This window comes from Asterias amurensis, chromosome 4, assembly GCF_032118995.1.
Source record: "Asterias amurensis chromosome 4, ASM3211899v1".
Classification (NCBI taxonomy): Eukaryota; Metazoa; Echinodermata; class Asteroidea; order Forcipulatida; family Asteriidae; genus Asterias; species Asterias amurensis.
The window spans coordinates 18,633,146-18,660,397 of NC_092651.1; the positions used below are offsets into that span (position 1 = coordinate 18,633,146).

Sequence of the window (27,252 nt, forward strand, 5' to 3'; positions counted from 1 at the left end):
CTAAACTTGGCTGCGCCGTTAAAAACAAAATTCCAAGTAGTATTTGCTTTGTTGTTTGCAGTGGGTGTGTAAGGTGATTGCCATTGTACTTCACTACTCTCTGACTGCCATGTTCTGCTGGATGTTGGTAGAGGGAATCCAACTGTATCTAGCCCTGGTTCATGTCTTTGGATCCTCCAGTCACATCAAGAAATATCTCCTGCTTGGTTGGGGTGAGTAGCGATGGTATCGGGGTGTTTTGGGGACTATTTTTGGAGGGGTCTTTTTAAGATTCTGGTAGGGGTGTTTTGGAACTCTTCAAAGGATGTTTTGAGATTTGGTCAAGGGGTATTTTAGAAACTTTTCAATGAGTGTTTTGGGGGAAAAAATATCTATGAGTGTTTGTGAACTTTTTCAGGGGTGTGTTGTGAACTTTTCATGGGGTGTTTGGGGAATTTCTTCAAGGGTGTTTTTATAACTTTTCCAGAGCTATTTTGGGAACATTTCCATGGGTGTTTTGGGGCTTATATAAGGGTGTTTTTAGACCTTTTCGAGAGGTGTTTTGGGAACTTTTGCAGGGGTGTTTTAGGAACCTTTAAGGGGAGGTTTTAGGAACTTTTCTAGGGATGTTTGGGAACTTTTCCAGTTATGTTTGTGGAATATCTGCAGGGGTGTTTTTTGGGACTATTTAAGGGGTGTTTTGGGAACCCCCATTGCGTTCGTTCTAACACTTCCTTTAAATCATACAAAAGTGCCCTAAAAACCCACTTTTTTGTATACAGCATTAAATACCTTACTTGTGTGTGAATCTTTCAGTCAATTGTACATAATTTAACTTGTTATTTATTTGAGTTATTTGTAAAGGGCTTAGAGATAACTTTATATTAGGCACTGTATAAACCAAATAATAGTTATTATTATTATTTATCACAAGTTATGTGAGTGTACCAGAAATTACAGGCGTTTCAACCCATTGAGCTTTATTTTTTCCAATTTGTTTCAGGTGCTCCACTGTTCATTGTTGGAATCTCTGTAGGCGTTTTCTATGAGGAGTACGCACCGCCTGATGGTTTGTAAGTAAAGTCATTTTTTGTAAGCATCGAAATGATTTTGCTTACCAGAATAAGGTTGCCAGCCAAATATCATGACAAGCATGCTGTCTTTGACTGGTTCCCTGGGTGTTTGTTTTGGGGTTGGTTTTTTTGAGTTGGGGGTAGGCAGCTCTACAAAACTTGGCCATGATAAAATAAATCAAGAAAAAGAATGGGTTGAGAAAAAAAAAGGGACTTAAGAGGACCATAAGAAATATTAAAAGTCTATTGTTAAACCCTCATTGTTTTAATTAAGGACAAAGTTTTAACATGCTGAAAACTTAAGTGGTTTCCCACAAATTTCTTAAAACTAAAAACATTATATCTTGGATACCCAAAACAAGTAAGCGCCAAATTACAACCTTTAATTCGTGGAGTATTTTGGGCCAAGTAAGACGCTTTTGCAACACCGAGATATAATATTTTTACACTAACGCAACGATTTGTTGATTGTTTACTTTCAGTTGCTGGATGACTCAAAAGATGATTCTCATAATCTTTGTGCCAACCGTCTCTATCTTAATCATCGTAAGTTCATCAGATTAAAACACTTTATAACCCGACATAAACCCTTTTTACTTGACGGAAAAAAACGACGTTCCTGGCAAAAATTTCTCAATGTTTTTTTAAATATAGCTAAATGAGCTTCATGTGAAAGGACAGCAAATTTTTACATGTTCTACATTTCTTGTGAAATTTTCTTAAACATTGTGAAGTTTTGACCTGCTACAAAAACATACACCAGCAGAATTTGTTCACAAGGAAAAAAATTCAATGTTATTAAAATATTACAAAATGAGCTTCATGTAAAAGGACAGCAATGTTCAAAACCTTTAGCGGAATTGTTCACAAGGAACCTTGTGCACTCCTTCGTGTGAAAAGATCAGTTGTTTATGACGGGTGTTCACAAGATGCCACTGTGCTCTAATGAGTTCCTTTAGAGCAAAATGTCCCTTGTTACCCATTTTTTGGATTTTTCTTTCCATGGAAATATTTCATGACGTGTTATTGGAAAATAATTTGAGGGGGTGAACCATAATTTGCACTTTTTGTCTTGTTTAGCTGAACACTGCTGTGCTGGTGATTGTGCTGAAGGTGATGATGACATCATTGACTGCTAGAGAGAAGAGCAAGGACAGTGACACCTCACAAATCAAGTAAGAAAAAAATCAGTTCAATGTAAGACTTTGGCCCCTTGAAAGACAGTTTTCTTTAGAATTGAGAATAGACTAGGCCTATCAACAATCCAACCCCCCCCTCCCCCGGCTCCTCTCCATCGAGGCACTGTACACGTTTGGTAATTACTCAAAATAATTATAGGCATATAAACTCTCTGGTAATGTAAGTAGGATTTGAAACTTTGCATGGTGGAGATAAGATATAGGTGGAGATAAGATATAGAAGAGTTTGCGGTAACACCATGTAATAACAATTACATGGTGTTACCGCAAACTCATCTATATCTCTGGTAATGAGCAATGGAGAGCTGTTGATGGTATTAAACATTGTGAGAAACTGCTCCATCTGAAGTAACGTAGTGTTTGAGCAAGAAGTAATTTCGCACTAAAATATTTGAATTGAATTCGAGAAGACCTCAGCTGAGGTGTCGAATTCAAGCATCGGAACACACACAACTTGTGCAACAAGGGTGTTTTTTCTTCCATAAATCTCTCCCACCTTCAAAGACCAACTGAGTTAAACTTTTCACAGGTTTGTTGTTTTATGCGTTATGTTGAGATACACCAAGTTAGAAGACTGGTCTTAAACAATTACCAAAGGTGTCCAGTGCCTTTAAGCTTCTATAACCAAAGGCTTTTATAGCCAGTAATCTTAAAGCCATTATACACTTTCGGTAAACAGTATTGTCCAAGTCCCACACTTCGTGTATCACAACTTATATATAAAATAACAATCCTGTGGAAATTTAGGCTCAATCGGACATCGGAGTCGGGAGAAAATAACGGGAAAACACACTCCTGTTTTCGCGCGTTTCGCCGTGTCATGACATGTGTTTATAACAAATCCGTAATTCTCGATAACGAGAATTTATATTGTTTTACCGTTTTCTCAAAAAGTAAAGCATTTCATGGACTAATATTTCAAGAGAAGTCTTTCACCATTACCTTCTGTAAACCCTGTAAATTATTTGTAAATCTGTGAACTTTTTTTTTTTTTTCTGTACCGAAAGGGTCCGATGGCTTTAAGAGTGATTAGCAAACTTAATACCAAACACAATATTCTGTCTTGTATTATCCACCAGGACTGGAATGAAAGCTGCAATGGTCCTCCTGCCCCTACTGGGTCTGACCTGGGTCTTTGGATACCTCTCTGTCAGTTCATACACCTTGGTTTTCACTTATCTCTTTGCTATCTGTAACTCTCTACAGGTTGGTATAAAGCATTATCCTAATAAACCATGAATGTAGCAGATATGTTAAAAAACCTTGCTCGGTTGTCAGAAAAGCTCATCGCATGAAAAATCTGAGATGTTGAAATTTGCTGTTATTAAAGGGACACACCGGCCGAATTGGGCTATTTGGGCTACAAAATAGACTAAGATATGACTTCAACGGTCTTCCAGGAATGAAGAAGAACAGTCTAAAAAAAAAAATCATAAAATTTAGCCGTTTTTGAGCATTTTAAGACAAAAACGCAGGTCGCGTGATTGTTCTAACCAAAAAGTGGTACAAACAATCACGTGACCTTCCGGGCTAGTTTTACTTTCAGCCGTCTAAAAGTAACTTACTTAACCAAATTTAAATATTTTTTTCACAAAATTATTTACGAATAATTGACGAAAAAGATCATGTATTCAAATTATCGCTACAAAATGTAAATAATGGTGAAAAATCTAATGTAAGATTCACATTCAAAGAGTCCGTGTAACGGAAGCTTGTGATATAGCCGCTTTTTTTTTGTTTTTACATTTTTCGCTAAATACGTGACATTTTGATGTTTTTTTTTTTACAGCAACATTCTATAAAAACATTATTTATGATTCTACACCCCTAAATTGCGTAAACGGTGAGCCGGTGTGTCCCTTTAAAAGTATAACAATTTAGGTTATGTGTTTACATATTTTATGAAACAGGTATGATACCCCCCCCCCCCCACCACCACCACCAGACCCCCTAATAACATTAATTTTGTCTTTTGGTAATTTTTCTTTGGTGGGATTAAAGAAAGTGTATGGAAAAATAGAGACCCCCCCAAAAAACATACATAAAAAAGAAAACACCTTGTTTCTCTTTTTGCAGGGACTGTTCTTCTTCATTGCTCACTGCGTGATGAATATTGAGGTAAGTTTGCACTTTCTTGCTCTTTCTGAGTTGAAGCTTTTATTCCTTTTATGTTTATGTTTTGATATCCCTTTCTAAGTTGGTGTTTTTATCTCTTTCTGAATTGAAGTTGAGTTGATGTTTTTATCTCTTTCTGAATTGAAGTTGAGTTGATGTTTTTATCTCTTTCTGAGTTGAAGTTGAGTTGAAGTTTTTATCTCTTTCTGAGTTGAAGTTTGGACAGCTAAGTCTCATGTTTGTCTTAGTTGCTCAAATCAAATGTCAAGTCAAGTCTCTAGTCATCCGTTTGGAGAGCAGAGAGCAAGTAGCTCTTAATGATGTTCATCTTTATCCCCAATTCAAATTATTACATCTATTAATTTCTAGCATGTTGTATTCCCCCACTTCCAGATCCTGTTTGTGATTACCGCCAGTATAATAAAAATAATAATGATCAAAGTCTTATATAGCGCAGGTATCGCTAACAATGCAGGCGCTCATGGCGCTTGCTCAAACAATCTGCACTGCTGTAAAAAAAATTTTCACTTTATTTGAATTTGAATTGAAGGTGAAGAAGGCATACGAGCGTCGCTACGGTCGCAAGAGGGCTCTCCACTCCATGACGACCAGCTCCACAGCACCCATGTCTAGTCGCTCAGGGGTATCCTCAGCTACGTCCAAGTCTATGCGCAAGCCTAGTAGCGACACCACAGAACTGACCAAACGCAACTCTACCTCCACTGCAGTCACTGTAAGTCTTTTTATTTGTGATGTAAGCTGGAGGAAAACGTTTTGATTTGATCAGTTCAAAATTTACAGGCATGATATTCTTCCTACTTGAGGAATTTTTTTCCCGATTTTTTTTTTGCATTGTAAAAATTTGAATTTGTCTTATAAATACGGTCTGAACAGTCTACTAACGCCTACACCATTGTAGGCGTAGCCCTTGTAGGTCCGACATGTACGGTGAAAAAATGTCCTCCTTTTTTCCTCGGACCAAATTTATAATCTAAAACCAGTGTATTCTGAATCAACTTTATGCAGCTTATCTGACTCTAAAAAGGTTCAAAAAAGACAAGAAAAAGTAATAAATTTATATCTAATGGTGAAAACGTGTACACAGAGTTGTGTATTTATAATGTGTTTATATTGATATAATGTGTTCTTGTGATTTTTATTTTATTTTTGTAGGGAGTTGGTTGTGACAATCCGGCTCTGGACGTCTCCCCAAGCAAAGACTCTGGCAAGACCAAGGACGGTACCATGAATAACACCTCCGAGGTCATTGGGACTGATTCTAAGAAGACTGTAAGTATCAAATCAATCTTCCGCCATGACAAACTTACTTGCAGAATTAATAAGTAGCAGTAATAATGATAGTAATAATAATATATATTATTTAGTTTTACCTTCACACCGATGTGTATAAGCACTGATCTTCGGAAAGTAATTATTATGCAGTGTTCAAACACTTCGGTGTTACTGTTAGGGTCAAACCAAATATTATTTCTTATCCCCGATGCAAGTTTAAAATCTATTAGTAATAATGTAACCTAATATAACGCATATATCCACCAATAAGGTAGTCAAGACGCTTGAACAAATATCAACATTTTTTAAGACAGGTTTTTAAGTTTTTGTGAATTCAGGGTGCTGAAATTCTTAATTGTTTAAAATTGACTTTAAATGAAGGTCAGTGTTATCTTCTCTGGTTTTATTTGTTAAATTTAATTTACTTTCTTAAAGGAACACGTTGCCTTGGATCGGTCGAGTTGGTCTTTGAAAAGCGTTTGTAACCGTTTTTTATAAAATGCATATGGGTAGAAAGATGTTGTAAAAGTAGAATACAATGATCCACACAAACATGCCTCGAAATTGCGTGGTTTTCCTTTTACCTTGTCGACTAACACGGCCATTTATGGGGGTCAAAATTTTGACTCCCATAAATGGCCGACCATGTTAGTTCGCACAGTAGAAGGAAAACCACGCAATTTCGAGGCAAACTTGTGTGGATCATTGTATTCTACTTTTAAAACATCTTTCCAACCATATGCATTTTACAAAAAACGGTTACAAACGCGTTTGTTTTGACCAACTCGTCCGATCCAAGGCAACGTGTTCCTTTAAATTTCAAATAAGTTTTGCTTTCCCAGCACTTTGATATATTTAGTATAGCCATAAGTGTTTGCAGAAACAGAACTGTGACCCGTAAAACTCAATATGGTCAGAAACAAATTGATCCTGGAATTTCAAATACGCACAAGACCTGCACAGTCTACAGATGCATTGATACAAAGTTTAAAAGTGCCCAATTAATGCCCTTCATTATTCAAGAAGGTTGTGCAATTTACAGTCAACTACATGTACACCAAAAAACACCAGGGTAAAACCCTTCTCTTTGCGATGAGTATACTGTTGTTTTTTTGCATTCATTGTACAGTACACGGGACCTGCGGTTGTCTGGTGCTGTCTAGTGTATAGAAACTGCTTACCAGTTAAAATGCAAGCTCTCTTTTCATGGGTCCTAACATTTTGTGATTGTCAGATTCAAGTTGTGTATATTGTGTACATAGCCACGTGACCCCCCATGTTTTGGGTCGTGTGAACAATCATGTAATTAGGAGTTTGAATATTCATTATTTTGGGATTCGATTTCTTTCAGGCACCTGGTGCTGTCAAAGTGAATGACATTCAGTGCCTCGTCAAGAACAGGTAAATAAAAATCACAAGGTTGAAGGATCGATTTGACTTCAAGCCTCTAACCTCACGTTCAAATAAAGTGAAATTTTAAATATAACGTCATCAAAAAGAAAGGAGAAGAAAAGAAGAAAAAAAATGTTTGTGCACTCTGAAGAGGGGTTTTCGCACCATTTTTTGGTGCACAATTGTTTATCTCCCACCTTCTGTCGAATGGAAAATGAGTGAACCACAAATTTTCACCTTGGAGCAGTCTTTAAGATCTTTCTTGGAAATATTAAAAATTGATAAATTGAATGAATTTACTTTTCCATTTCCTTTCATCATCGGTCTGATTTATCTTGTAATTTCTTTCAGCGAGAAGGTGAATGATGAAGAGAAAGGGTTAGTAGAGGGCGCTAAGGTTGCCATGACAACCATCCTATCAAAGGATATCAACATCAAGATGGACGGGAGTAACATTGCATAAGAGTTCAAAGGTCACCTAAACGTCGGGCTAATCAGACGAAGTGCTGGTTCTGTGAGAGCTGAACGAAAAGTCTGCAAGATGTTGAAGTTATAATTTTTTTTAAACTGTTTATTGTGCTTTCTATTTATTTCATTTTATTAATTTTTTTACTGTTTTGAACGAGCGTGTTCATGATGGTTAGTGTTTTATTTTGAAACTGAAGGAGAGTTCTCAAATTGAGTTTTGTTTCTTTTATGGTTAAATAAAAGATGACTCCTTCTTTTCTATTAAATGTTCTCATTATTTTTTTTAATTACTTTTTAAAGACTTGAAATGTTTTTGTTACACTGAAATCAAAGTTGGCTGTTTTTAATTCTTCTTCATTTTCACTCTGAATAGAGAAGCCAGTGGCCTTTCTACGTCTCCGCATTTCAATATGGACACTCTGGTTGTCTTTGTTTGAAGGTTAAAAGCAATATGTGATTGAAATGTTAAAGTTGTTGCATATTTTTTTTCTTCTTCAGTTTTGGGTTCCACCGCATGCCTGCTGTAGAGTGTACAGAAGGTTTATGCATTATTTATTTTTTGGGTTACATTTTTAATTGCTTAAATGATTTAAAGTGTTAGCAGTATGTGGTGACAATGTTTAGAAAATTGTACAAAAAAGATATAGTTTATATTGAAAGTGTAAATTTAAAGAACTATTTTGTGTGTAAAATACCTTATTTAAATAATATTGTAAAAAATGGAAAACAAGATGAGTAAAAAAAGCAGTACACAAGATATATAATATGACAATGGAAAATATTGCCAGATGCATTTGTCTTCAAAGTTTGACTTAGAAATTTTACTTTAAAAGATAAAACATTATAATTATCATGCGGCTTTACTGGAAATAAGTAAGTCATGCTGTAGAATTAAAGACAGATAGGCTCGCCATGTGAAAGCAAAATAAGTTTGTGGTAAAATCTCTTTTACATGAATGTTTAGTTCTGAAAAGCCTCAATATTAAAGTGATGCTGTATTGTTCTTGAAACAAAATATAACTGCAAATGATTTCACTAAGCTGTCAGACATTCCTATTTATTTAGATTGTGCAAGTCTCACTCACATCAGAAACAAGAAAACAATTAAAATAAAAACTTCTGGGTTTTTTAATGTCACTTGAGCAAAATTCTTAATTTTTCTCAAGCGACTATAAAACAGCGGTCAAATCTTGTTCTCATTTTTATTTTATTTTTGTATTCGTTAAATTAAACATATGTTTCTATGGATAAACTTTACTTGCCCAATAGTATGATATACATTTTTTAAATTTGTTTATAAGCTTTATTTATTACTTAAAAGTATTTGAAGAAACAGAATTGTGCACATCTAAAACTCAATATGTTTGGGACCAACTTGGTCCTAGGAAGTCCAAATACTCACAACACTTGCACAGTCTATTGCCTTAAATATTGAGCTTTAAAAAAACCTAGCACATTGATTAGAAGTGAATCCAAATGCTGTATTTGTTTCTATATAATCGAGTGTTGTTGGCAGTTACTAAAAAGTGCCTTGAAAAAATATGTTAAGATGTAGTTTTGCAGTTTTAGTTGAAATGTAGCTGGTTTTGCGAGACGTAAATTTTAACAGAAATATTTACTTCTTAAATTGCAATATGGTAGAATAGTCTATGGATATTTATGGTGATACTTTATTAAACCCATTATCTGTTTGTCCTACTTTAATTTATTTATAACACACCCAACAGAGCAATTAGCGCCAATAACAGGATGTGTAGGAAGTGAGAAGAAATGTTCAGGTTTAGGTGTGGGATGAACACCCCTAAATGGGGAAAACCCACTCAATCAATAGGGACTGAAAACACATCCATGTGCAAGGCTTTAGTACAGGGTGGGACTCGAACCGCGGTCTACAGAGGGAAAGAAACCACTGAACCAACCTGGTATCACATCCAGGCCACATCCAGGCTTAAAGATACATAAATTGTGTTTTTGCCTGGTAACCCTTTTTGGTCAAGCATTTTTTTCTTTTTTTCTTTTTCTACACTTAGCAGACTTAAGAAATTTAGGCAAGCACCATTTGATCTCTTTATGCACATGAAACATTGGGCAGCAAAGTTTACTTGAAATCTTTGTGGTCATTGTAGTACCTTATTATTATTATTATTATTAAATAAGAAAGAAAAAGCTTTATGCTACTTCCCTTTCAACATCCGTCCATTCCTATATATAACTTGATATTATAAAGTACCTATAAACTCAGTGTAATTTGTAAAATTTGTTATTTAATAAGTCATAGAAATCAAGAAATTACAAGAAACATGTTAAAATGTATAGGCACAATAGTAAACATATTTACAGATTAAAGATAGATTTGCACATTTACTTATAACTGTATCAATATGGTCATGGTGGAAAAGAAATTCTCTCAATGTTTGCTTGAAATGTTGTAGTTATTGCTAAGGATTCAACAACAAAATGGTGTTTGATTTAATCCGGAATCTCATCACAAAGTTCATAATAGAGCCATTGTTGAAGTCGTATTTCAGATGTATCTTAAAACCTAAAAAGACACTGATGATTACTATTGGTAATTTCTCCTGACTTGCACACACTATTGGTAGTTACTCAAAATAATTATCAGCGTAAAACCTCAATTGGTAACGAGTAATGGGGAGAGGTTGGTAGTATAACACTTTGTGAGAAACAGCTCCCCCTGAAGTGACGTTGTTTTTGAGAAAGAAGTAATTTTCCACGAATTTGATTTCGAGACCTCAAGTTCGGAATTTGAGGTCTCGAAATCAAGCATCTGAAAGCACACAACTTCGTGTAACAAGAGTGTTTTTTTCGTTCGTAGTTATCTCGCAACTTCGACCACCAATTGAGCTTAAATTTTCACAGGTTTTGTTATTTTATGCATATATTGAGATACACCAAGTGCGAAGACTGGTCTTTTACCAATAGTGTCCAGTGCCTGTAAGTCAAGACATGGCACGTAATGATGCCGCTGCATGTGTACAGGCAGCAGTACATTCACCGCACTAAAACAGGGCATTAATGGCGGAATGCTGAATTCGGTTCGGGTTCCCTGCACATTTCGAGCTAATGCTTGGGTTTGTCGTCGAGTAGTAAAACCCCTGGAGTAGTTTGTAAGAATCCACATTATGTCATACTTCACGGGACTGAGGTTTTACTGCCGGGAGCTCGACGAAAAGTGTTGAAAAGGAGGTAAGTCTCCAATTTGTTTGGAACTCTTTTTGTACTTCTACTACATTCATGATTCAACAAGTGGCCGCGAGGTCAAATTTTCCGCTCAACGCCACCAAAAATTATCCGTTTAAACAAAATACACTAAATTTTATTCTTATCTGCAACAAGGGTTTCATTAACATTCAGAAAGAGGCAGAACTGAACAATCCTAACATAAACTTTGAAAAGGGTAATAACTAAAAGTTACACATTGGTGGCGGAATACGGAAGTTGTTCTGGCCCCCTGTTTTAGTTTGAGCCCGGGCTGGCTGGAGTCTTACTCGATTTGGTTTTCCAGTCCCTACCTCACTGCTCTGTGGAGGTTTCCGTTTTAACTGAGTTTTTCCCGGATAACTTTTCGTATGGCGCCACCACCTTTTCACTCATTTTTACAAAAAAGAAAAAGGGATATCTCATTGAGGTAAATTAGATACTATATTATTAGTATACTATTTCATATCGAATGAAAAAGTGGTGGCGCCATACGGAAACTTTTCCTGAATAAGAGCATAGGGAGGCATAAGGGGCTTGACCACAAGAGTATTTAATCACAAAGAACAAGGGTGTGAATGAAGAAGAAGAACGAGTAATTAATTACGATTTACTTAGTGATTAAGGGGGGGGGTTTCAGATTCAGATTACCCCACCTGGCTTAAACCCTACTTTTTGTACTTGCTCTGAAATTATCAACAATTGTGTTCAAACCACCACTTTTTCATTGGCTTTGAAATAAACTAGTATCTTAATAAATGAGATATTCCTTTTTGATAAAACAGAGCGCAAAAGTGGTGGCTGGCTGGATACAGATTTCTCAATAGGCTTTGATGAGAACTATTTATAAGTAGTATTTATAAATATTTGTTTAACTTAATGTTCGCATCTGGCATGGCTACCACTTTCTAAAGGGGGAATGTAATTGATTTTTTAACCAATGTAGGACTTTGTTTCCATTTTGTTATATTCCTTTTGAGTAATTTGTGGCTACAGGCCTAATTAAAACCTTAAAGACACTGGACACCTTTGGTAATTGTCAAAGACCAGTTTTCTCACTTGCTGTATCTCAACAATGCATAAAATAACAAACTTGTAAAAATTTGAGCTCAATCGGTTGTCGAAGTTGCGAGATATCAATGAGAGGAAAAACGGTTAAACCCTTGTCACACGAAGTCGTGCATTTTCGGATGCTTGATTTAGAGACCTTAAATTCTATAACTGAGGTCTTAAGATCAAATTCGTGGAAAATTACTTCAGAGGGAGCCTTTTCTCAGAATTCGGGTCATCTCGTACCCAAGTCAACTCGTACCCAAGTCAACTCGCCTAAGTCAACTCGTACCCAAGTCAACTCGTACCCAAGTCATCTCGTACCCAAGTCAACTCGTACCCAAGTCAACTTGTACCCAAGTCAACTCGTACCCAAGACAACTCGTACCCAAATAAATTGTTACAAAATTTTGGAGTTTCAACTCGTATGATAAATATTGTGGTTTATTTATTTTTTGTTATGTAAATCGTACATTTATTTATTCATTGTTGTTATGATTTCTTTTCTTCATGTTGCAGATACATGTAAAAAGATAATCAGAACATACGCAGATGAATGAATTGAATGAATTTTATCATGAAATTTTCTAATGGGAACCCTTTAACAAGAAAAACACGGAACGTTTGCGTATTATACATTGTATGTTTTTATATTGGTGAGTTTGTTTTTGCGCAAAAAAGAGAAGAACATAAAAAAAAAGTTAACCCTTTTTACGTCTCATTATGTCTTTATAAGCACCAAACATTATTAAAAACGAAATTACAGCCTGCCTGTTTAAAACATTGGAAGAATACTACTGTAAAACATCTTAAAGAAATCATCCCCCCCCCCCTCGAGAAAAAAAAGGGCAGAAGAGAGATGAACATCTAGCATTATTAAAAACAAAATTCGTGAGAAGGTAGTATTTTTAATAAAAGTAAGTAGAACATAAATTTTATTTCCCGTCGCTTATAAAATCACAGCGCACGAATTCTCCGTATCGGCGTACGTTAAACGGTACAAGTTGACTTGGGTACGAGTTGACCTGGGTACGAGTTGACTTGGGTACGAGTTGACTTGGGTACGAGTTGACTTGGGTACGAGTTAACTTGGGTATAATATTTTGGGTACGAGTTGACTTGGGTACGAGTTGACTTGGGTACGAGTTGACCTGTTTCGTTTTCTCACAATGTTTTATACAATCAACCTTTCCCCATTACTCTTTACCAAGTGAGGTTTTAAGCTCATAATCATTTTCAGTAATTACCGATAGTGTCCACTTCCTTTTATTCACACCTTAAAGTAAATAGACTCAGCGCATTTTCATGAACCAATTCCAACAGCAAGGCTTGCTGGGCAAAAATGGCGAGGCAAGATCGATCACCAATAAGAACACGGTTGTGTTTGTGTCAGGTGGGATTTAAACACAAATCTTCTTCTCTCTTTCAAGGATTTTGATTGAATGAATTCCTCCTGATGACAGGACCCTTTAATGGTAACCAGTGAAGTCTACCAAGAGAGCCATCGGACCACTGGCTGATAAAAAGGTAATCAATTTTATGCAGAAGAGAAAGTGTCAGCACAGCACCTTTGACCTCAAGACAAAAGTTGCTACCAGAGGTAAGTTTGCCATTTTATAACCTTGGGGTTGCTGAACTCAAACTTGAAGTATTTTGCTTGACATAAACACTCTTTGAAACTCGAAGTCCCACAAGATTGGATGTCGGACAATTCGTACCTTCGCCACTTCATACCCTGGACACTTCGTACCTTCAGGACACTTCATACTGTAATACCGTGGGCGGGGTACGAAGTGACCATCAGATGAGTCACTTCGTACCGCCAGTCGAGTCACTTCGTACCTTCAGTAAAATTATAAAAGTTTATAACTCAATACATCATGAATTGTTATTTTATTAATGTCTAAAATGTGAAAGTCCATGTCAAGGTGAAGTTTAAAATATCATAATTTAATAATGAAACATTCGTGCGGATCAGCCATTCATTTCAATCAGCAAGTAGAGGGTGCCGCTCTGCTGGAAGTTTGTGAGCCCCCATCTCCTGGCGATGTTTACGAATAATAGGTAGAGATGGAATAAGATGGAATACTTATTTTCTGCTTTGTTGTATCACTAATATCGTGGGATATATATGATTGTATTGTTAAAAAAAAAATCATTATTACTGTTATTGTATAAAAATATTTGTGGAATATCCTTGTGAAGTGTTTGGGTGTTTCTTGGTATATTTTGTATATTGTTTCATATTTTTAGTTCACATGCTTTCCGTCGGTATTATGATTTGTTAATTTGATATTAGAAACTTTGTTTAGTTGGGTGCAATGATTCAGTATTTTTCTTGTTTAAATTAACTAATCCAAAAGTGTTTCCTTTCTGTTTAAATAATGAACTTAAATGTAAAATTTAACTAGATCGACAAATTGTATTTCATCTCTTTTTGAATACGTGCGGCTCTGAGAAGAGCTGTTTTGTTTGTGGTACACAATGACCGTTTAGATGGCTGGGTCGTTGAGATGGCTACACGCTGACAGGAGGGCTGAAGTCGTTAGGTAGCCTGATTCATACTGGGCCCAGAGTGCAAACACCCATCCTTTTAGTCTCTGATAATCATACTTCTGTCTTTGGTACCAACACAGCTTGGACTCCTTTGTTTGTGTGACGTGATTGTTTCTACAGAGACCTTCATACTGACTTATATTAGTGTTGTTCAAGTTGTCGCCTGGTTGTACGAGCATTGCCGTCTTTTTATTATCAACCACTTCAACCAAAAGTTTGATTTTCCTTTCCTGGCGGTGGGTCCGTGAGTGGTTTAAAATAATCCGCGGTCATTGAGAGACTCCAGCGTTGCACCATTTCTATTCTCCATGACTTCACCATTCTTTGGCCTCCTTGCACTGGTTACGGGTGTGAACCCCCGTTTCTCCTTTCTCTCCGTTGGCTAGCATATAAGTTCTTGATCTCGTGGCGTCTTGAGCTGTAACAGCATGTGTCACCGTTATGTGTATGAGGATGATAAATAATTTGTTGGGGTGTTACAAAACAAATATTGACTGCTTTAACTCATACGACTCCCTCGGTGATCCCGGCGCGATCAAGTTCTTGATCTCGTGGCGTCTTGAGCTGTAACAGCATGTGTCACCATCATCATCTTCATGCTCCTTTGCCACACTACGTGAATGATGCCTCTCCCCATCATCCTTTTAGTCTCTGATAATCATACTTCTGTCTTTGGTACCAACACAGCTTGGACTCCTTTGTTTGTGTGAAGTGATTGTTTCTACAGAGACCTTCATACTGACTTATATTAGTGTTGTTCAAGTTGTCGCCTGGTTGTACGAGCATTGCCGTCTTTTTACCATCAACCACTTCAACCAAAAGTTTGATTTTCCTTTCCTGGCGGTGGGTCTATGAGTGGTTTAAAATAATTTGCGGTCATTGAGAGACTCCACCGTTGCACCATTTCTATTCTCCATGACTTCACTATTCTTTGGCCTCCTTGCACTGGTTACGGGTGTGAACCCCCGTTTCTCCTTTCTCTCCAGTGGCTAGCATATAAGTTCTTGATCTAGTGGCGTCTTGAGCTGTAACAGCATGTGTCACCCTCATCGACGTCACCATCATCTCCATCCTCGTCATCGCTACCATCATCTCTATCCTCAATGACATCTTCCTCTTGGTCTTGGTCGGCACCCTCCTCTTCATTTACATGGACCTCATCATCAGCATTCCACTCTCTAACTTCTCTTTCTGCTGTACCCCCATTACTCATGCTGTTCAAAATTGAATATGCCTACAGAAAACAAAGAAAACAGTTCTCTATGAAATAAATTACGGGTCCTTCTGCAATTGGTTATTTGCTTCCCCAGGGAAGGGGGAGGGGTGCTGTTGTTTGTTGCTACAGTGACCCGTCAAAAACTTATTTATGAAATTTGAAAATCATCAGATCTAGTCTGGTAGCGTGTTCGTGACAACATACATGTATGGTACACACTTTTGACAAATTTATCTTCAAGCAAACTTGACGCTCATTTTAAAATAGTGCAATTGTGTGTAGTTAGATTTGCCCAATACTCAGGGTGCAATATGGTTTATTATGACACCCCTTACGAATATTCTGCCTTTTGATTGGTTTAGAGCGCGTCACATGATGTGTCTTAGTTTTATTAGACCCAGCGCGTCGTCGCGGCGCGGGACTATCCCACGGCAAAATGAACTATCCCATTTTTACTATCCCATGGCGTGCAGTACCTAGACGTCTTTATGCGCGTACGAACGTTATGTGTACGAGGATGATCAATAATTTGTTGGGGTGTTACAAAACAAATATTGACTGCTTTAACTCATACGACTCCCTCGGTGATCCCGGCGCATTCTATTTTCCTTCGGCTGCGCCTCGGGAAAATTGAACGTGCCGGGATCACCTCGGGAGTAGTAGTTTTAACCATAGCACTCGAAGCAGTCAATATTTGTATAACATCACATCCCTTACAAATATTCTGCCCTTTGATTGGTTTAGAGCGCGGCACATGATATGTCTTAGTTTTACAAGAAACCCGGCGCTGGACTATCACTTGTTGCTATGGGTCAACACATCAAAATTGAGGATTCAAGATTGCTTTTAGGTACATACTGTTGCATGGATTAAAAATATGATAACATATTTTAACATACATTGAAATTGAACTTTCGAAGTCTATTTTTCGTAATTTTATTTCTAATCAATTATAGTTGTAAATGTTATCAATGATTATCCTCACTACCTGATATGAGTAGCCATGATAAACTGTTGATGATTACTTGTTGTGCAATTATTGACATACAATGGGTGCTAGTGTGATTACTTGTAATGGGTGCTTGTGTACAAAATAATATTTTTTTTTTGTAACTTTGAAATGGACCAATGGGACAACAACTTGACCTTTTAGTCACTATGTTATCATCTGCATTTTGTTGTCCTCGCCTACATAGGAACCATACTATACGTCCACAGTATAGTCTGGCCCTATCTTAAACATTATGGATACAGGGATCAAGTGGACAGGAAGCCATACTATATCCCACAGTTCCAGTTTTGCACATAAGATCGAACATTGCCATTGCACATAATATCATACTATCGCATATGTACATGTATATCACAAAACATCGATACAAATGATTGCATATAATATATATTTAAAAAAATTCAAATGTATATAAAGTAGCGCATATATTAAACAATAATCGCATGTTCGCATATAATATTTATTATAAAATTATCAACCCTTATATTGCAAATTATCGCACATATATTACAAATTAGTGCATTGCATACAAAAAAACGAATATCGCACATGTGTGACAGTCATCGTATATATATGAGAAACATCGCACATACATTTTACATACCGAATATTGCAACGTTTGACACGCCATAGTGCAAGCCTTCTTGCATAATATGCCCCAGCTTTCTGTAAAGGATGGTGTGGAGGCTTCACTGTATTTTTGAGGTATAAGGCAGGGGGAGTTGAGTTTGCCTTGTCAAAAACCGTAACCTGATTGGTGATATGTTTCTGGGCAGATGTCAGCTTTGATAGTTATGTGAGGTTTGTGGTATCACTGTGGGTTAATCTCAGCCCTGTATGCTTCGTTTTTGAAAGGGCGGGGGCACCAAGGCATTTTCTCCTTGGTAAAGGGCTCCCTGTATGAGGATTTTGTAAATTTCTACAGGAGCATTTCATTGGGTACCAAGGCAATGACCAGTTGCATGGAGGCAATCGCCTTCGTTGCCTCCATGAATAATCAGGCCTGGAATCTTTTTTAAGTAGGGATGGTTCTGTTTTTTCAGAACCAACACAACTGTAAAAAGATATTCACTTGGTGCTGTCACAAACCTCACCTTTATTATCACTAATATATGAAGTACAGGGTTTAAAGTCCTTGCGAGTTCATCTTCTCAAGTCTCCATTAAAAGCAGTGATGTTATTAAGTACAAAAACTATTATGCAGTAGATACTCTGGAACAATTCATCTATGTTGGACTCCTAAAGAATTTTGTATTCTTATCTCATCACTGAGAACTTAATATTCCACAAGCCCTATTCAAAAAAATGTTTTACGACAATTCAATGTGGAGCCTAGAGGGATTGTCTGTAGATTAAGAATCGCTTCAAAAAATACTCCATTGGAGCTAGAAATTTAGAAATCTCATCTCACTGACAACTTAAATATGTGTAAGAAAAGTTAAATGTGGTGATCTAGATGGATCATCTGTGGATAATATTTGTTGAAGGAAATACTCCCTGGAAGCTATGAAATTCGGAAATCTCATCTCATTTAGAAATAAATATACCATCAGATATATAATTAAAAAAAGAGCAAGGAAAAATCAATGTGGAGCTCTAGATGGATTATTGCTGTAGAAGCAGGAGTTATGGTGCATTGTACGTGTGCCTGAATTCCTCCGAGTGCATAAAAAGACACCAAGTTAAAAACATCTGAGAAACACAAAAGTAGGATCAAGAGATTGAGTAGCAAGTAGCAAGATGAATGATAGAATGATGCAGTCACTTTCGTGGATATGTAAATAGACACGGAACTCCTCAAACTACTTGGAACATTTAACAGCAAGACTAAATGGGACTTGTGCAGTAGAAGGAGTTATGGTGCAGTGTACCTGTACCTGAATTCCTCCAAGTACATAAAAAGACAAAAAGTTAAAAACATCTGAGAAACACAAAAGTAGGATCTAGCCGATTGAGTAGGAATGATATTAAACAAAGCAGTCACTTTCGTGGATATGTAAAGAGATGTTGAACTCATCAAACTATTTGGAACATTTCAGCAAGACTAAATGGGACTTGTGCAGTAGAAGGAGTTATGGTGCATTGTACGTGTACCTGAATTCCTCTGAGTGCATAAAAAGACAAAAAGTTAAAAACATCTGAGAAACACAAAAGCAGAATCTAGCCGATTGAGTAGGAATGATATTAAACAAAGCAGTCACTTTCGTGGATATGTAAATAGATGTTGGACTCATCAAACTATTTGGAACATTTCAGCAAGACTAAATGGGACTTGTGCAGTAGAAGGAGTTATGGTGCATTGTACGTGTACCTGAATTCCTTCGGGTGCATAAAAAGACAAAAAGTTAAAAACGTCTGAGAAACACAAAAGCAGAATCTAGCCGATTGAGTAGGAATGATATTAAACAAAGCAGTCACTTTTGTGGATATGTAAATAGATGTTGAACTCATCAAACTATTTGGAACATTTCAGCAAGACTAAATGAGACTTGTGCAGTAGAAGGAGTTATGGTACATTATATGTGTACCTGAATTCCTACGAGTGCAATGGACACTAAGTTGGAAACATCTGAAAAACACAAAAGCTGCCATCTAGAAATTGAATAGCAGGGAAAGAGATAAAAAATGCATCTACTTTCGTGAACATGTAAATGGACATTTAACTTATCAAACATTTCACAGCAAGACTTGTGCTGTAGAAGGAGTTATAGTGCATTGTGCGTGTACCTGAATTCCTTTGACTGCACATAAAGACACAAAGTTGGAAACTTGAGAAGAAATATTTAAGTTCATCTGAGAAACACAAATTTATCCATCAGGAGATTGAATGGCAAGAAGAGGAACAATCAAATGCAGGCATCTTTCCAGATGTCTAAATGCACATTTAACATAATCAAGCGGCTTGGAGCATTTCACTTCCAGCCTTAAAGGAATACGTTGCCTAGGATTGGTCGAGTTGGTCTTGAAATGCGTTTGTAACCATTTGTTATAAGATGCATGTGAGTAGAAAGATGTTGTTAAAGAAGAATACAATGATTCACACAAACATGCCTTGAAATCGCAGTTTCCCTTTACCTCATCGACTAACATGGTCAGCCATTTATGGGAGTCAAATTTTAGACTCCCATAAATGGCCAATCGTGTTAGTTTGTACAGTAAAAGGAAAACCACGCAATTTCAAGGAAAACTTGTGTGGGTCATTGTATTCTACTTTTAAAACATCTTTCCAACCATATGGATTATATAAAAAACGGTTACAAACGCTTTTGATTTGACCAACTCGTCCGATCCAAGGCAACGTGTTCCTTTAAGCTGCATGTCCCAACGTTATATGACATTGATAAGAACATATTTTGAGGAATGGTTTTGAAGTTTTTATAATTGTTGAATGATACCAGTGTGCACACAATCCAATAATCAGAAGTATTCCCTTGCAGCCCTGTTCCCTTGCCAAATGTTACAGTTCATTTTGATGGCTATTGAACATTCCGTTTGTAATTAAAAGTTGTCAGTAATGTTTAATACTCAGTAATGTCTACTATTATCTATATGAGGCTTCAGAGTGGTACAGTAAATCAGCGAATTTAATATCTCTACTGCAAGTACCCGGATGACAGTCAATATTGTTTTCGTATTGCTCTGTCTTCTGGGAACCTTGACTGTTTAGTGAAACAATATTGTTGGATTATTGTGCGCAGCACGTACACGTGTGTCATTTCCATTGTTCGACTTCAGCGATGATGGCGGCCAATGTGACATGATTGGAACATTTACTGAGATAAGTCAAATTTTATAATTTCGCTAGTCAGCCTGATATTGATAATAATAATAATATTATATGGCTTAGTTTTCGTGTGATACAAGAATAAATTGCTTGAGCTATGACAATATTGGACTCGTCTTGGGCTCGTCCAATATTGTCATAGCTCAAGCAATATATTCTTGTATCAAGCTCAAATCAATCCACTATTATATGAATACTCACATCCATTTTGTGTTTATACCAAAGGTGGATGTCCACCCGCTTTAGTCCTTTGCCGTAGCAGCCAGGGACTGGACAGTCCGCCAACTTTCTCTCGTAAATCTTCTTCTTGCTTCTTTTGGGTTTGGTTATTGGCTCTCTTTAAATACAAAATTTATTAAGTTTACTGTTTATTATTACTGGTAGGTTATTTGAACTGGATACAATCAAACAAGGCTCGGTCTTTGTCTGTGTATTTGGAAACAATTAAATATGTGGAATGCTTCTACTTGGTATGTACCATACACTCTAACCTCTAACCTCCATATTCCCTCTTGTGATTTTTAGAGGATGTACATGTACACTGATGATGAGGGTGGTCTCTAGATGATTGGCTGTGAGATGACTATTTGCTTTTGGTTGTCCATTCCAGTCACATTGTTATTATTGTGTACATGTAGGTACAATTAATAAGTGTTGTGTTGTGCGGTTTAATTAAATGTTTGTGTCCTCTTCTGTCATCATCCAAAATAAAAGATCGTAGAGGCTGTTAAAATGATGAGAATCAATATACTTCTGTCTGTACTTTGCTTGGAAGTACAGTGATACCATGAAGTTACTTACTTTTGTCTGACCCTCCCCAGCTCATACATCCTTTTCTTGGCATCAAGTATCTTGTGCACCTTCTTGAGGTGTTGGGCGAGGTGGAGGAATTTTGTTCCCTTAAATGAAAATATGCTTAATTTCGACCTCACAGATTTTTTTAATTTTGGCCCAAAAACCCAAACTTACAAAATGCTCAATAAATCTCAAACATTTGCTCGTTTACCTATCCCACTCTGACAAAATGTGCTCAGTAGTCCTTTCTGTGTCATTTGAAACCGTAAAATCACCAAAAATTTGTTGACCCGAAATCTGAAAACTTTGTGATGCCGGCATCACAGATTTTTTATAATTTTCGCCCAAAAACCCAAACATACAAAATGCTCAATAAATCTCAAACTTTTGCTTGATTACCCATCCCTCACTGATAAAATGTGTTCAGTAGTTCTTTCTGTATCATTTGAAACCATAAAATCACCCAAAATTTGTTGACCCGAAATCTGAAAATTTTGTGATGCCGGCATCACAGATTTTTAAAATTTTGGCCCAAAAACCCAAACTTACAAAATGCTCAATAAATCTCAAACTTTTGCTCGATTACCCATCCCACACTGATAAAAAGTGTTCAGTAGTCCTTTCTGATCATTTGAAACCATAAAAGCACCCAAAATTTGTTGACCCGAAATCTGAAAATTTTGTGATGCTGGCATCACAGATTTTTTAAATTTTAGCCCAAAAACCCAAACTTCCAAAATGCTCAATAAATCTCAAACTTTTGCTCAATTACCCATCCCACACTGATTTAATGTGTTCAGTAGTACTTTCTGTATCATTTGAAACCATAAAATCACCCAAAATTTGTTGACCCGAAATCTGAAAATTTTGTGATGCCGGCATCACAGATTTTTTTATAATTTTGGCCCAAAAACCCAAACTTACAAAATGCTCAATAAATCTCAAACTTTTGCTGGTTTACCTATCCCACACTGACAAAATGTGTTAAGTGTGTTATCAAAATGATTAAAGGTAAACTAGATTTAACTTTTTGTTTCTTCTCATGACAGACGCTTTACATCAACTTATTGGGTGAGGAACATACTTGTCTATGGAACATCGTTGTACCTAACAGCCTCCGCAAGTGCAGAGTTCTTTGCTGACATTGCACTGTCACCGATGGAAGCAGTCAAGGTGCGCATTCAAACAATGCCAGGATTCACAGACACATTAAGGGAGGTTAAACCAAAGCTTTGGGCCATGGAAGGTATTAGAGGATAGCTCATTTAGAATTTTATAATAGTTTTTTTTATATTGGACAAGGGCCAAATCTCATCAAGCTTTTTAGCAGAAAATTGTTGAACCAGTTTCTTTGCTAAGCAATAGTTATGGGTTGAACCAGTGGCACCACCAGAACATCATGGAATGTTGGCTGGTAACGTGTATTTGCTTAGCCTTCTTTTCTTGTGCTTAGCAGGTTTTTGTGCTTCATGAAATTGGCAATGGCCATACCATTCCAGACCCATAGGCAAGAAAACTTGATTTGTTTTGTTTAGTTCTGTAACAGTTTACTGTTTGGTGTGTATGATTTGTTTCAAAACTTCGATGCGAGTTTAAAGAATATTTCTAAACCTTTCTCCCATAGATTCTATTAAGGCAAATCCCACACACAATGATGAAGTTTGCTTGCTTTGAGAGACATGTAGAGTTCTTGTACAAAAATGTAGTCCCAAAGCCACGCTCCGACTGCTCCAAATCAGAACAGCTTGTGGTCACCTTCTTAGTCGGTTACATTGGTAAGTGATTTTTTTTTCTTTTTTCGATATCCTGAAATTTTCATTAACACTTGTTGTACTAGCTGTCAACTCTTAACTTATATAAAATTGTGCAGAGAATAGTCCTAATGCACACAGGGTTGGACAAATCAACCACAAGTTTGAGTCGCCTGCATGTTTTTATTTTCACTAGCTATTTGCTGTGTATTGCACAGAGTCCGCAATCCTGTACCAGACTTTGTTCTTACTCGCCTCGTGAACATGTATCGTGTTAGAGTCTAAGGAGGGGAGGGAAGGGTGGTGCAAGATGCATTTTACTCTTAGTATTAGGTACTTTCTACAAAGTATGACAGGGTTGTGGACCTTGGTTTTTATTGCATGAATGTACCTCACACACTTCCTTAGATCCGCTCTTGGGATGGTATTACAGTTTAGTTATCATGTAATGGCTGACTTTCTGTAGAGCCATTCAGCAACACTATTAATGTTGTGTTCCATGGGAGTGCTTGAGTCATTGGTGTGTAAGAGTAGAATACCTCCGCTATGAGCAAAATAGTACATATTGTGATGACCTCTTTATGGCTCAACGTTCACCACCCATCTGCATCAACATGTTCTTTGTTGATGTTAGATTCAAGTGAAGGTGTCAAGGCATTTGGTCAACTTTGTACGCATGGTGTCATGCTTGTGATGGGGACATTAGTTTTTTTCAATTTGTGTTTTTACATTGACATTTAGTGGGAGGGAGTACTTATTCTGTCAGTTTGTTTCATGGTTTAATAAATAAAATATAGCAAGGGGTTTCATAAGCCATTTTGAGATATGGTGGACACACTACTATAAGCACTGTATGGTTTGTGTAAATCTGTCTGTATACACCCAAACCACACAGTGCACTCCTATAGTGGCCACCATATCTCAAAAAGGTTTATTGCGGCACTGGGCCTTTTACTATTCATTCATTTGAAAATCCTGACATGTATTGTCTCGGTTAGTATCCAGACTTGTATTAATAATCCAGATATTCATAATTCAATTCATCCAGTCTCTGCTTGATCTCTTTTCTTGTCCTTATAGGTTTGTGGAAGGGTTTGGTTGGTACCCTTACTGCTGTACAATGGTTCATCTATGACTCGGTTATAATAAAGTGTACTTCCGTCTGCCCCGCCCACCACCACCAGAGATGCCAGAGAGCCTCAAGCAGAAGTTGGCTGCCAAATAGGTCAATTTAGAAATCCACATAAACCCAGTTAGATAATAATAAATCAAATTTATTACACATATATTTAACTAGGAAAAAAAAACAAAGACAACAATTACCATCGTTGTTGATATTTTGTTTTGGTTTGTGGGTTTTTAAAACTGAACTTCTCATGAACACATCATTTAAAATAAAAATTTAAGACTTGAAGACTAGTTATTTAAAAACAATATGTTGGTTTTCAGTTTATCTCACCCATGATGAAAACAAATTGACAATTGTGATCAATAAAGACACCTTTTCCATTCTCTGTTGTTAATTCAGACACACATTTGAAAAATGATTTGACATTGACCGTATAGACTGGACCCTAAGTCCCACAGGAATATTTTTTCATCGTGATCCTTTGAGTGAGAAAACAAAACTCAAATCCTTCCTTTATTTTTGTCAACTAAGTTGCCGTGCTGTCTTTATGAGATATTGTCAAGAGGGAAGGTGTGTTCTTCTGAACCTTTGAAATTATTTATTGATGTTATAACAGCTCAACATACCTTTTGTGTTGAATTCATTCTAACAACATTTTAAAGGTATGATTTTGAAACATTGGAAACACAGGTTGGGCACTCAGAAACCTTTTGCTCCACTAAACCAGAAACATCATATGTGCTTAAGGGTTAGGAGAAGTAGACAATGAAGTTACCAGAAAGGTCGATTAATGTCAATGATGAAAGCAAACAAATTTCTGCATGAGTGTTTTTCTTTCTTTCATTATTCTCTTTTAAATGTTCACAGGTTTTTTTATTTTATGCATATCTCTCTTGGGATACACTAAGTGAGAATACTGATCTTTGACAATAACCAAAGGTGTCCAACTAACTTTAATTATTAGCTCTTATGTAGAAATCAAAACTTGGAGTTGAACAATAAACAGATTTTCATTATCAATTTGCAGTCAGAGGGTGATCCATTAGTCACAATATAAATAACATGAACATGAATTTAGTATAGCAGTGATGACAATTGGAAAATGTCTGTGAAATGAATGGATGTACAAAATAGTATTTTTTAAGAATGTTAATAGCAGTGTTGTCATTGATTGAGATTTTAATGTAATATTTATGATAGACATTAAATTGCACAATATGACTGTGTGAAGGTTCTAGCCATTCATTCAACATATATTTCATAAGAAGTGTGAATCAATGAACTGACATTATCATGTGTTTTGCAGCAGAGCAAAATAATAAACGAAACTTATGACATCGGTTATCAAAATAAGGTGTTTCTTGTCGGATTTGAGTTTGTATTAACATGGTTTTACTCCCAATGACCCTGTCCTGGCCTGTTGTAATTCAGTGCCTAAACGCACTGGACGCTTGTAATTACTAAGTTAAAAATTAATTGTCAATATAAAACTTACTTGGCTGTTGATAGTATAAATCATTGTGAGAGACGGCTCTTTCTAAAGTAACAAGGTTTTTGAGAGCGGCAATTTCTCACATGTATACTAAAAGAGGAATAATTAAGCAACAAAAGTTTCCCCATAACTGCCATATGTGAGGGAAGGCAATAAAAACTAATCTTAACAGCGGTACGGAACTTTTCGTGTGCTCTCGGAACATTCCGGCACAGTTCGCGATGATCCCCCACGCAACATTTTCATGTTTAAAAGATGCAAGCACTGCTTCAGACCTCAGCAGCAGGTTTGGGGAGTTGTGACATAAGAGTGGACTAAACACTGGGACCTGGTTGTTTATATTTTCATGTTTAAAAGATGCAATCACTGCTTCAGACCTCTTTATCAGATACATTTGTAGCAGCAGGTTTGGGGAGTTGTGACATAAGAGTGGACTAACCACTGGGACCTGGTTTATATTTTCATATTTAAAAGATGCAATCACTGCTTCAGACCTCTTTATCAGATACATTTGTAGCAGCAGGTTTGGGGAGTTGTGACATAAGAGTGGACTAACCACTGGGACCTGGTTTATATTTTCATGTTTAAAAGATGCAATCACTGCTTCAGACCTCTTTATCAGGTACATTTGTAGCAGCAGGTTTGGGGAGTTGTTACATAATAGTGGACTAACCACTAGGACCTGGTTGTAACGCTTGGGTATTCTCCGATGGGCCGAACCGCTGTGGAGTTTAGTAATAAGTGCCTTCCATATGTGAGGGTGTGTTAATACGAAGTTTCCACTTTATATGGGGACTTAGGCCTACACAAAGTCGGCGCAGTGCTTTTTACAGTATTAAAGAATGTGTAAAAGTTTAAGTGCAAAAGATGTAAATGTAGTGAATGCAACTAAGCTGTATGTGTGTGTCTATCCTTACGTTGAGCATGTAGGTCCTAATTACAATGGATCCCACAAAAGGCAATCTCAATAGGAACAATAAATGATCTCAAGGAAATTTTAAAGCCATTGGACCCTTTCGGTAAACAGTTTTGTCCAAGGCCCACACTTTGTGTTTCACAAATTCTATATCAAATAACAAACCTGTGAAAATTTGGGCTTAATCGGTCATCGGAGTCGGGAGAAAATAACAGGAAAACCCACCCTTGTATCCGCGCCTTTCGCCGTGTCATGACATGTGTTTAAAATAAATCTGTAACGAGAATTGATGTTGTTTTACTGTTTTCTCGAAAAGTAAAGCATTTCATGGAATAATATTTCAAGAGAAGTATTTCACCACTACCTTCTGTAACCCTGTCAGTTATTTGTAAATCTGTGAACTTTTTTTTTTCCTGTACCGAAAGGGTTCAATGGCTTTAAGGGAACAATAGGTGAACAATAGACAGGACCCTTAATATATTTGGAATCAATTTCATAAAGCCGTGTAGCAGAAAGTGCTGCTGAAGGCTTGGTCACAAAAGACTAGATTTCACCCCCTCCCAAAAAAAGTTAAGCCCCTCCCCGACCGATAACTTGATTGGCACACACCTGGCAAGTGAGGGCGCTCGCGTGGTGAAAATAAAGTCAATTAAAGTTTGCTAATTTCTCAAGGTGAATCTGTTATTTTATTCGAACGAATACTGGAATTTAAGCCGTAACCTAAACATTTTTATTAGGTAATATTAACATTGTATAGCTATAAATGATTGGAAAGCAAACAAACAAAGGATAATGAATTACGAAATTGTTTGA

The 27,252-nt window shown here is 36.7% G+C and overlaps 2 protein-coding genes and 1 non-coding gene across 10 annotated transcripts in view; all 3 read left to right on the top strand.

Annotated features, from left to right (window-relative positions):
• Nucleotides 1–9,849, top strand: part of LOC139935681 (cadherin EGF LAG seven-pass G-type receptor 2-like) — a 62,745-nt gene extending 52,896 nt beyond the window's left edge. For all 6 annotated transcript variants that reach the window (XM_071930204.1, XM_071930207.1, XM_071930206.1 and 3 more), the window contains 10 exons: nucleotides 62–212; nucleotides 983–1,052; nucleotides 1,535–1,598; nucleotides 2,133–2,227; nucleotides 3,331–3,457; nucleotides 4,328–4,369; nucleotides 4,917–5,099; nucleotides 5,540–5,656; nucleotides 7,011–7,060; nucleotides 7,403–9,849. In XM_071930204.1, coding sequence (XP_071786305.1) covers nucleotides 62–212; nucleotides 983–1,052; nucleotides 1,535–1,598; nucleotides 2,133–2,227; nucleotides 3,331–3,457; nucleotides 4,328–4,369; nucleotides 4,917–5,099; nucleotides 5,540–5,656; nucleotides 7,011–7,060; nucleotides 7,403–7,514 — 1,011 coding nt within the window. In that variant the 3' untranslated portion in view covers nucleotides 7,515–9,849. The remainder of the gene's footprint in view (nucleotides 1–61; nucleotides 213–982; nucleotides 1,053–1,534; nucleotides 1,599–2,132; nucleotides 2,228–3,330; nucleotides 3,458–4,327; nucleotides 4,370–4,916; nucleotides 5,100–5,539; nucleotides 5,657–7,010; nucleotides 7,061–7,402) is intronic.
• A 660-nt stretch (nucleotides 9,850–10,509) lies between these two features.
• LOC139935682 (solute carrier family 25 member 3-like) lies at nucleotides 10,510–25,361 on the top strand. 3 transcript variants are annotated; one of them, XM_071930211.1, is made up of 5 exons: nucleotides 10,510–10,726; nucleotides 13,219–13,388; nucleotides 22,201–22,324; nucleotides 22,776–22,926; nucleotides 23,983–25,361. In XM_071930211.1, the coding sequence occupies exons 3-5, from the start codon at nucleotides 22,310–22,312 to the stop codon at nucleotides 24,135–24,137; spliced, it is 321 nt and encodes a 106-aa protein (XP_071786312.1). In that variant the 5' UTR covers nucleotides 10,510–10,726; nucleotides 13,219–13,388; nucleotides 22,201–22,309; the 3' UTR covers nucleotides 24,138–25,361. The 3 variants fall into 3 exon arrangements, with proteins under 3 accessions (XP_071786312.1, XP_071786313.1, XP_071786311.1); XM_071930212.1 differs by lacking the exon at nucleotides 13,219–13,388; XM_071930210.1 differs by lacking the exons at nucleotides 10,510–10,726; nucleotides 13,219–13,388 and adding an exon at nucleotides 20,819–20,990.
• Nucleotides 23,296–23,480, top strand: LOC139936771 (small nucleolar RNA SNORA53). The gene has a single exon (XR_011786025.1). It is a non-coding gene; the product is annotated as a small nucleolar RNA SNORA53 (small nucleolar RNA).
• Nucleotides 25,362–27,252: the final 1,891 nt, after the last annotated feature.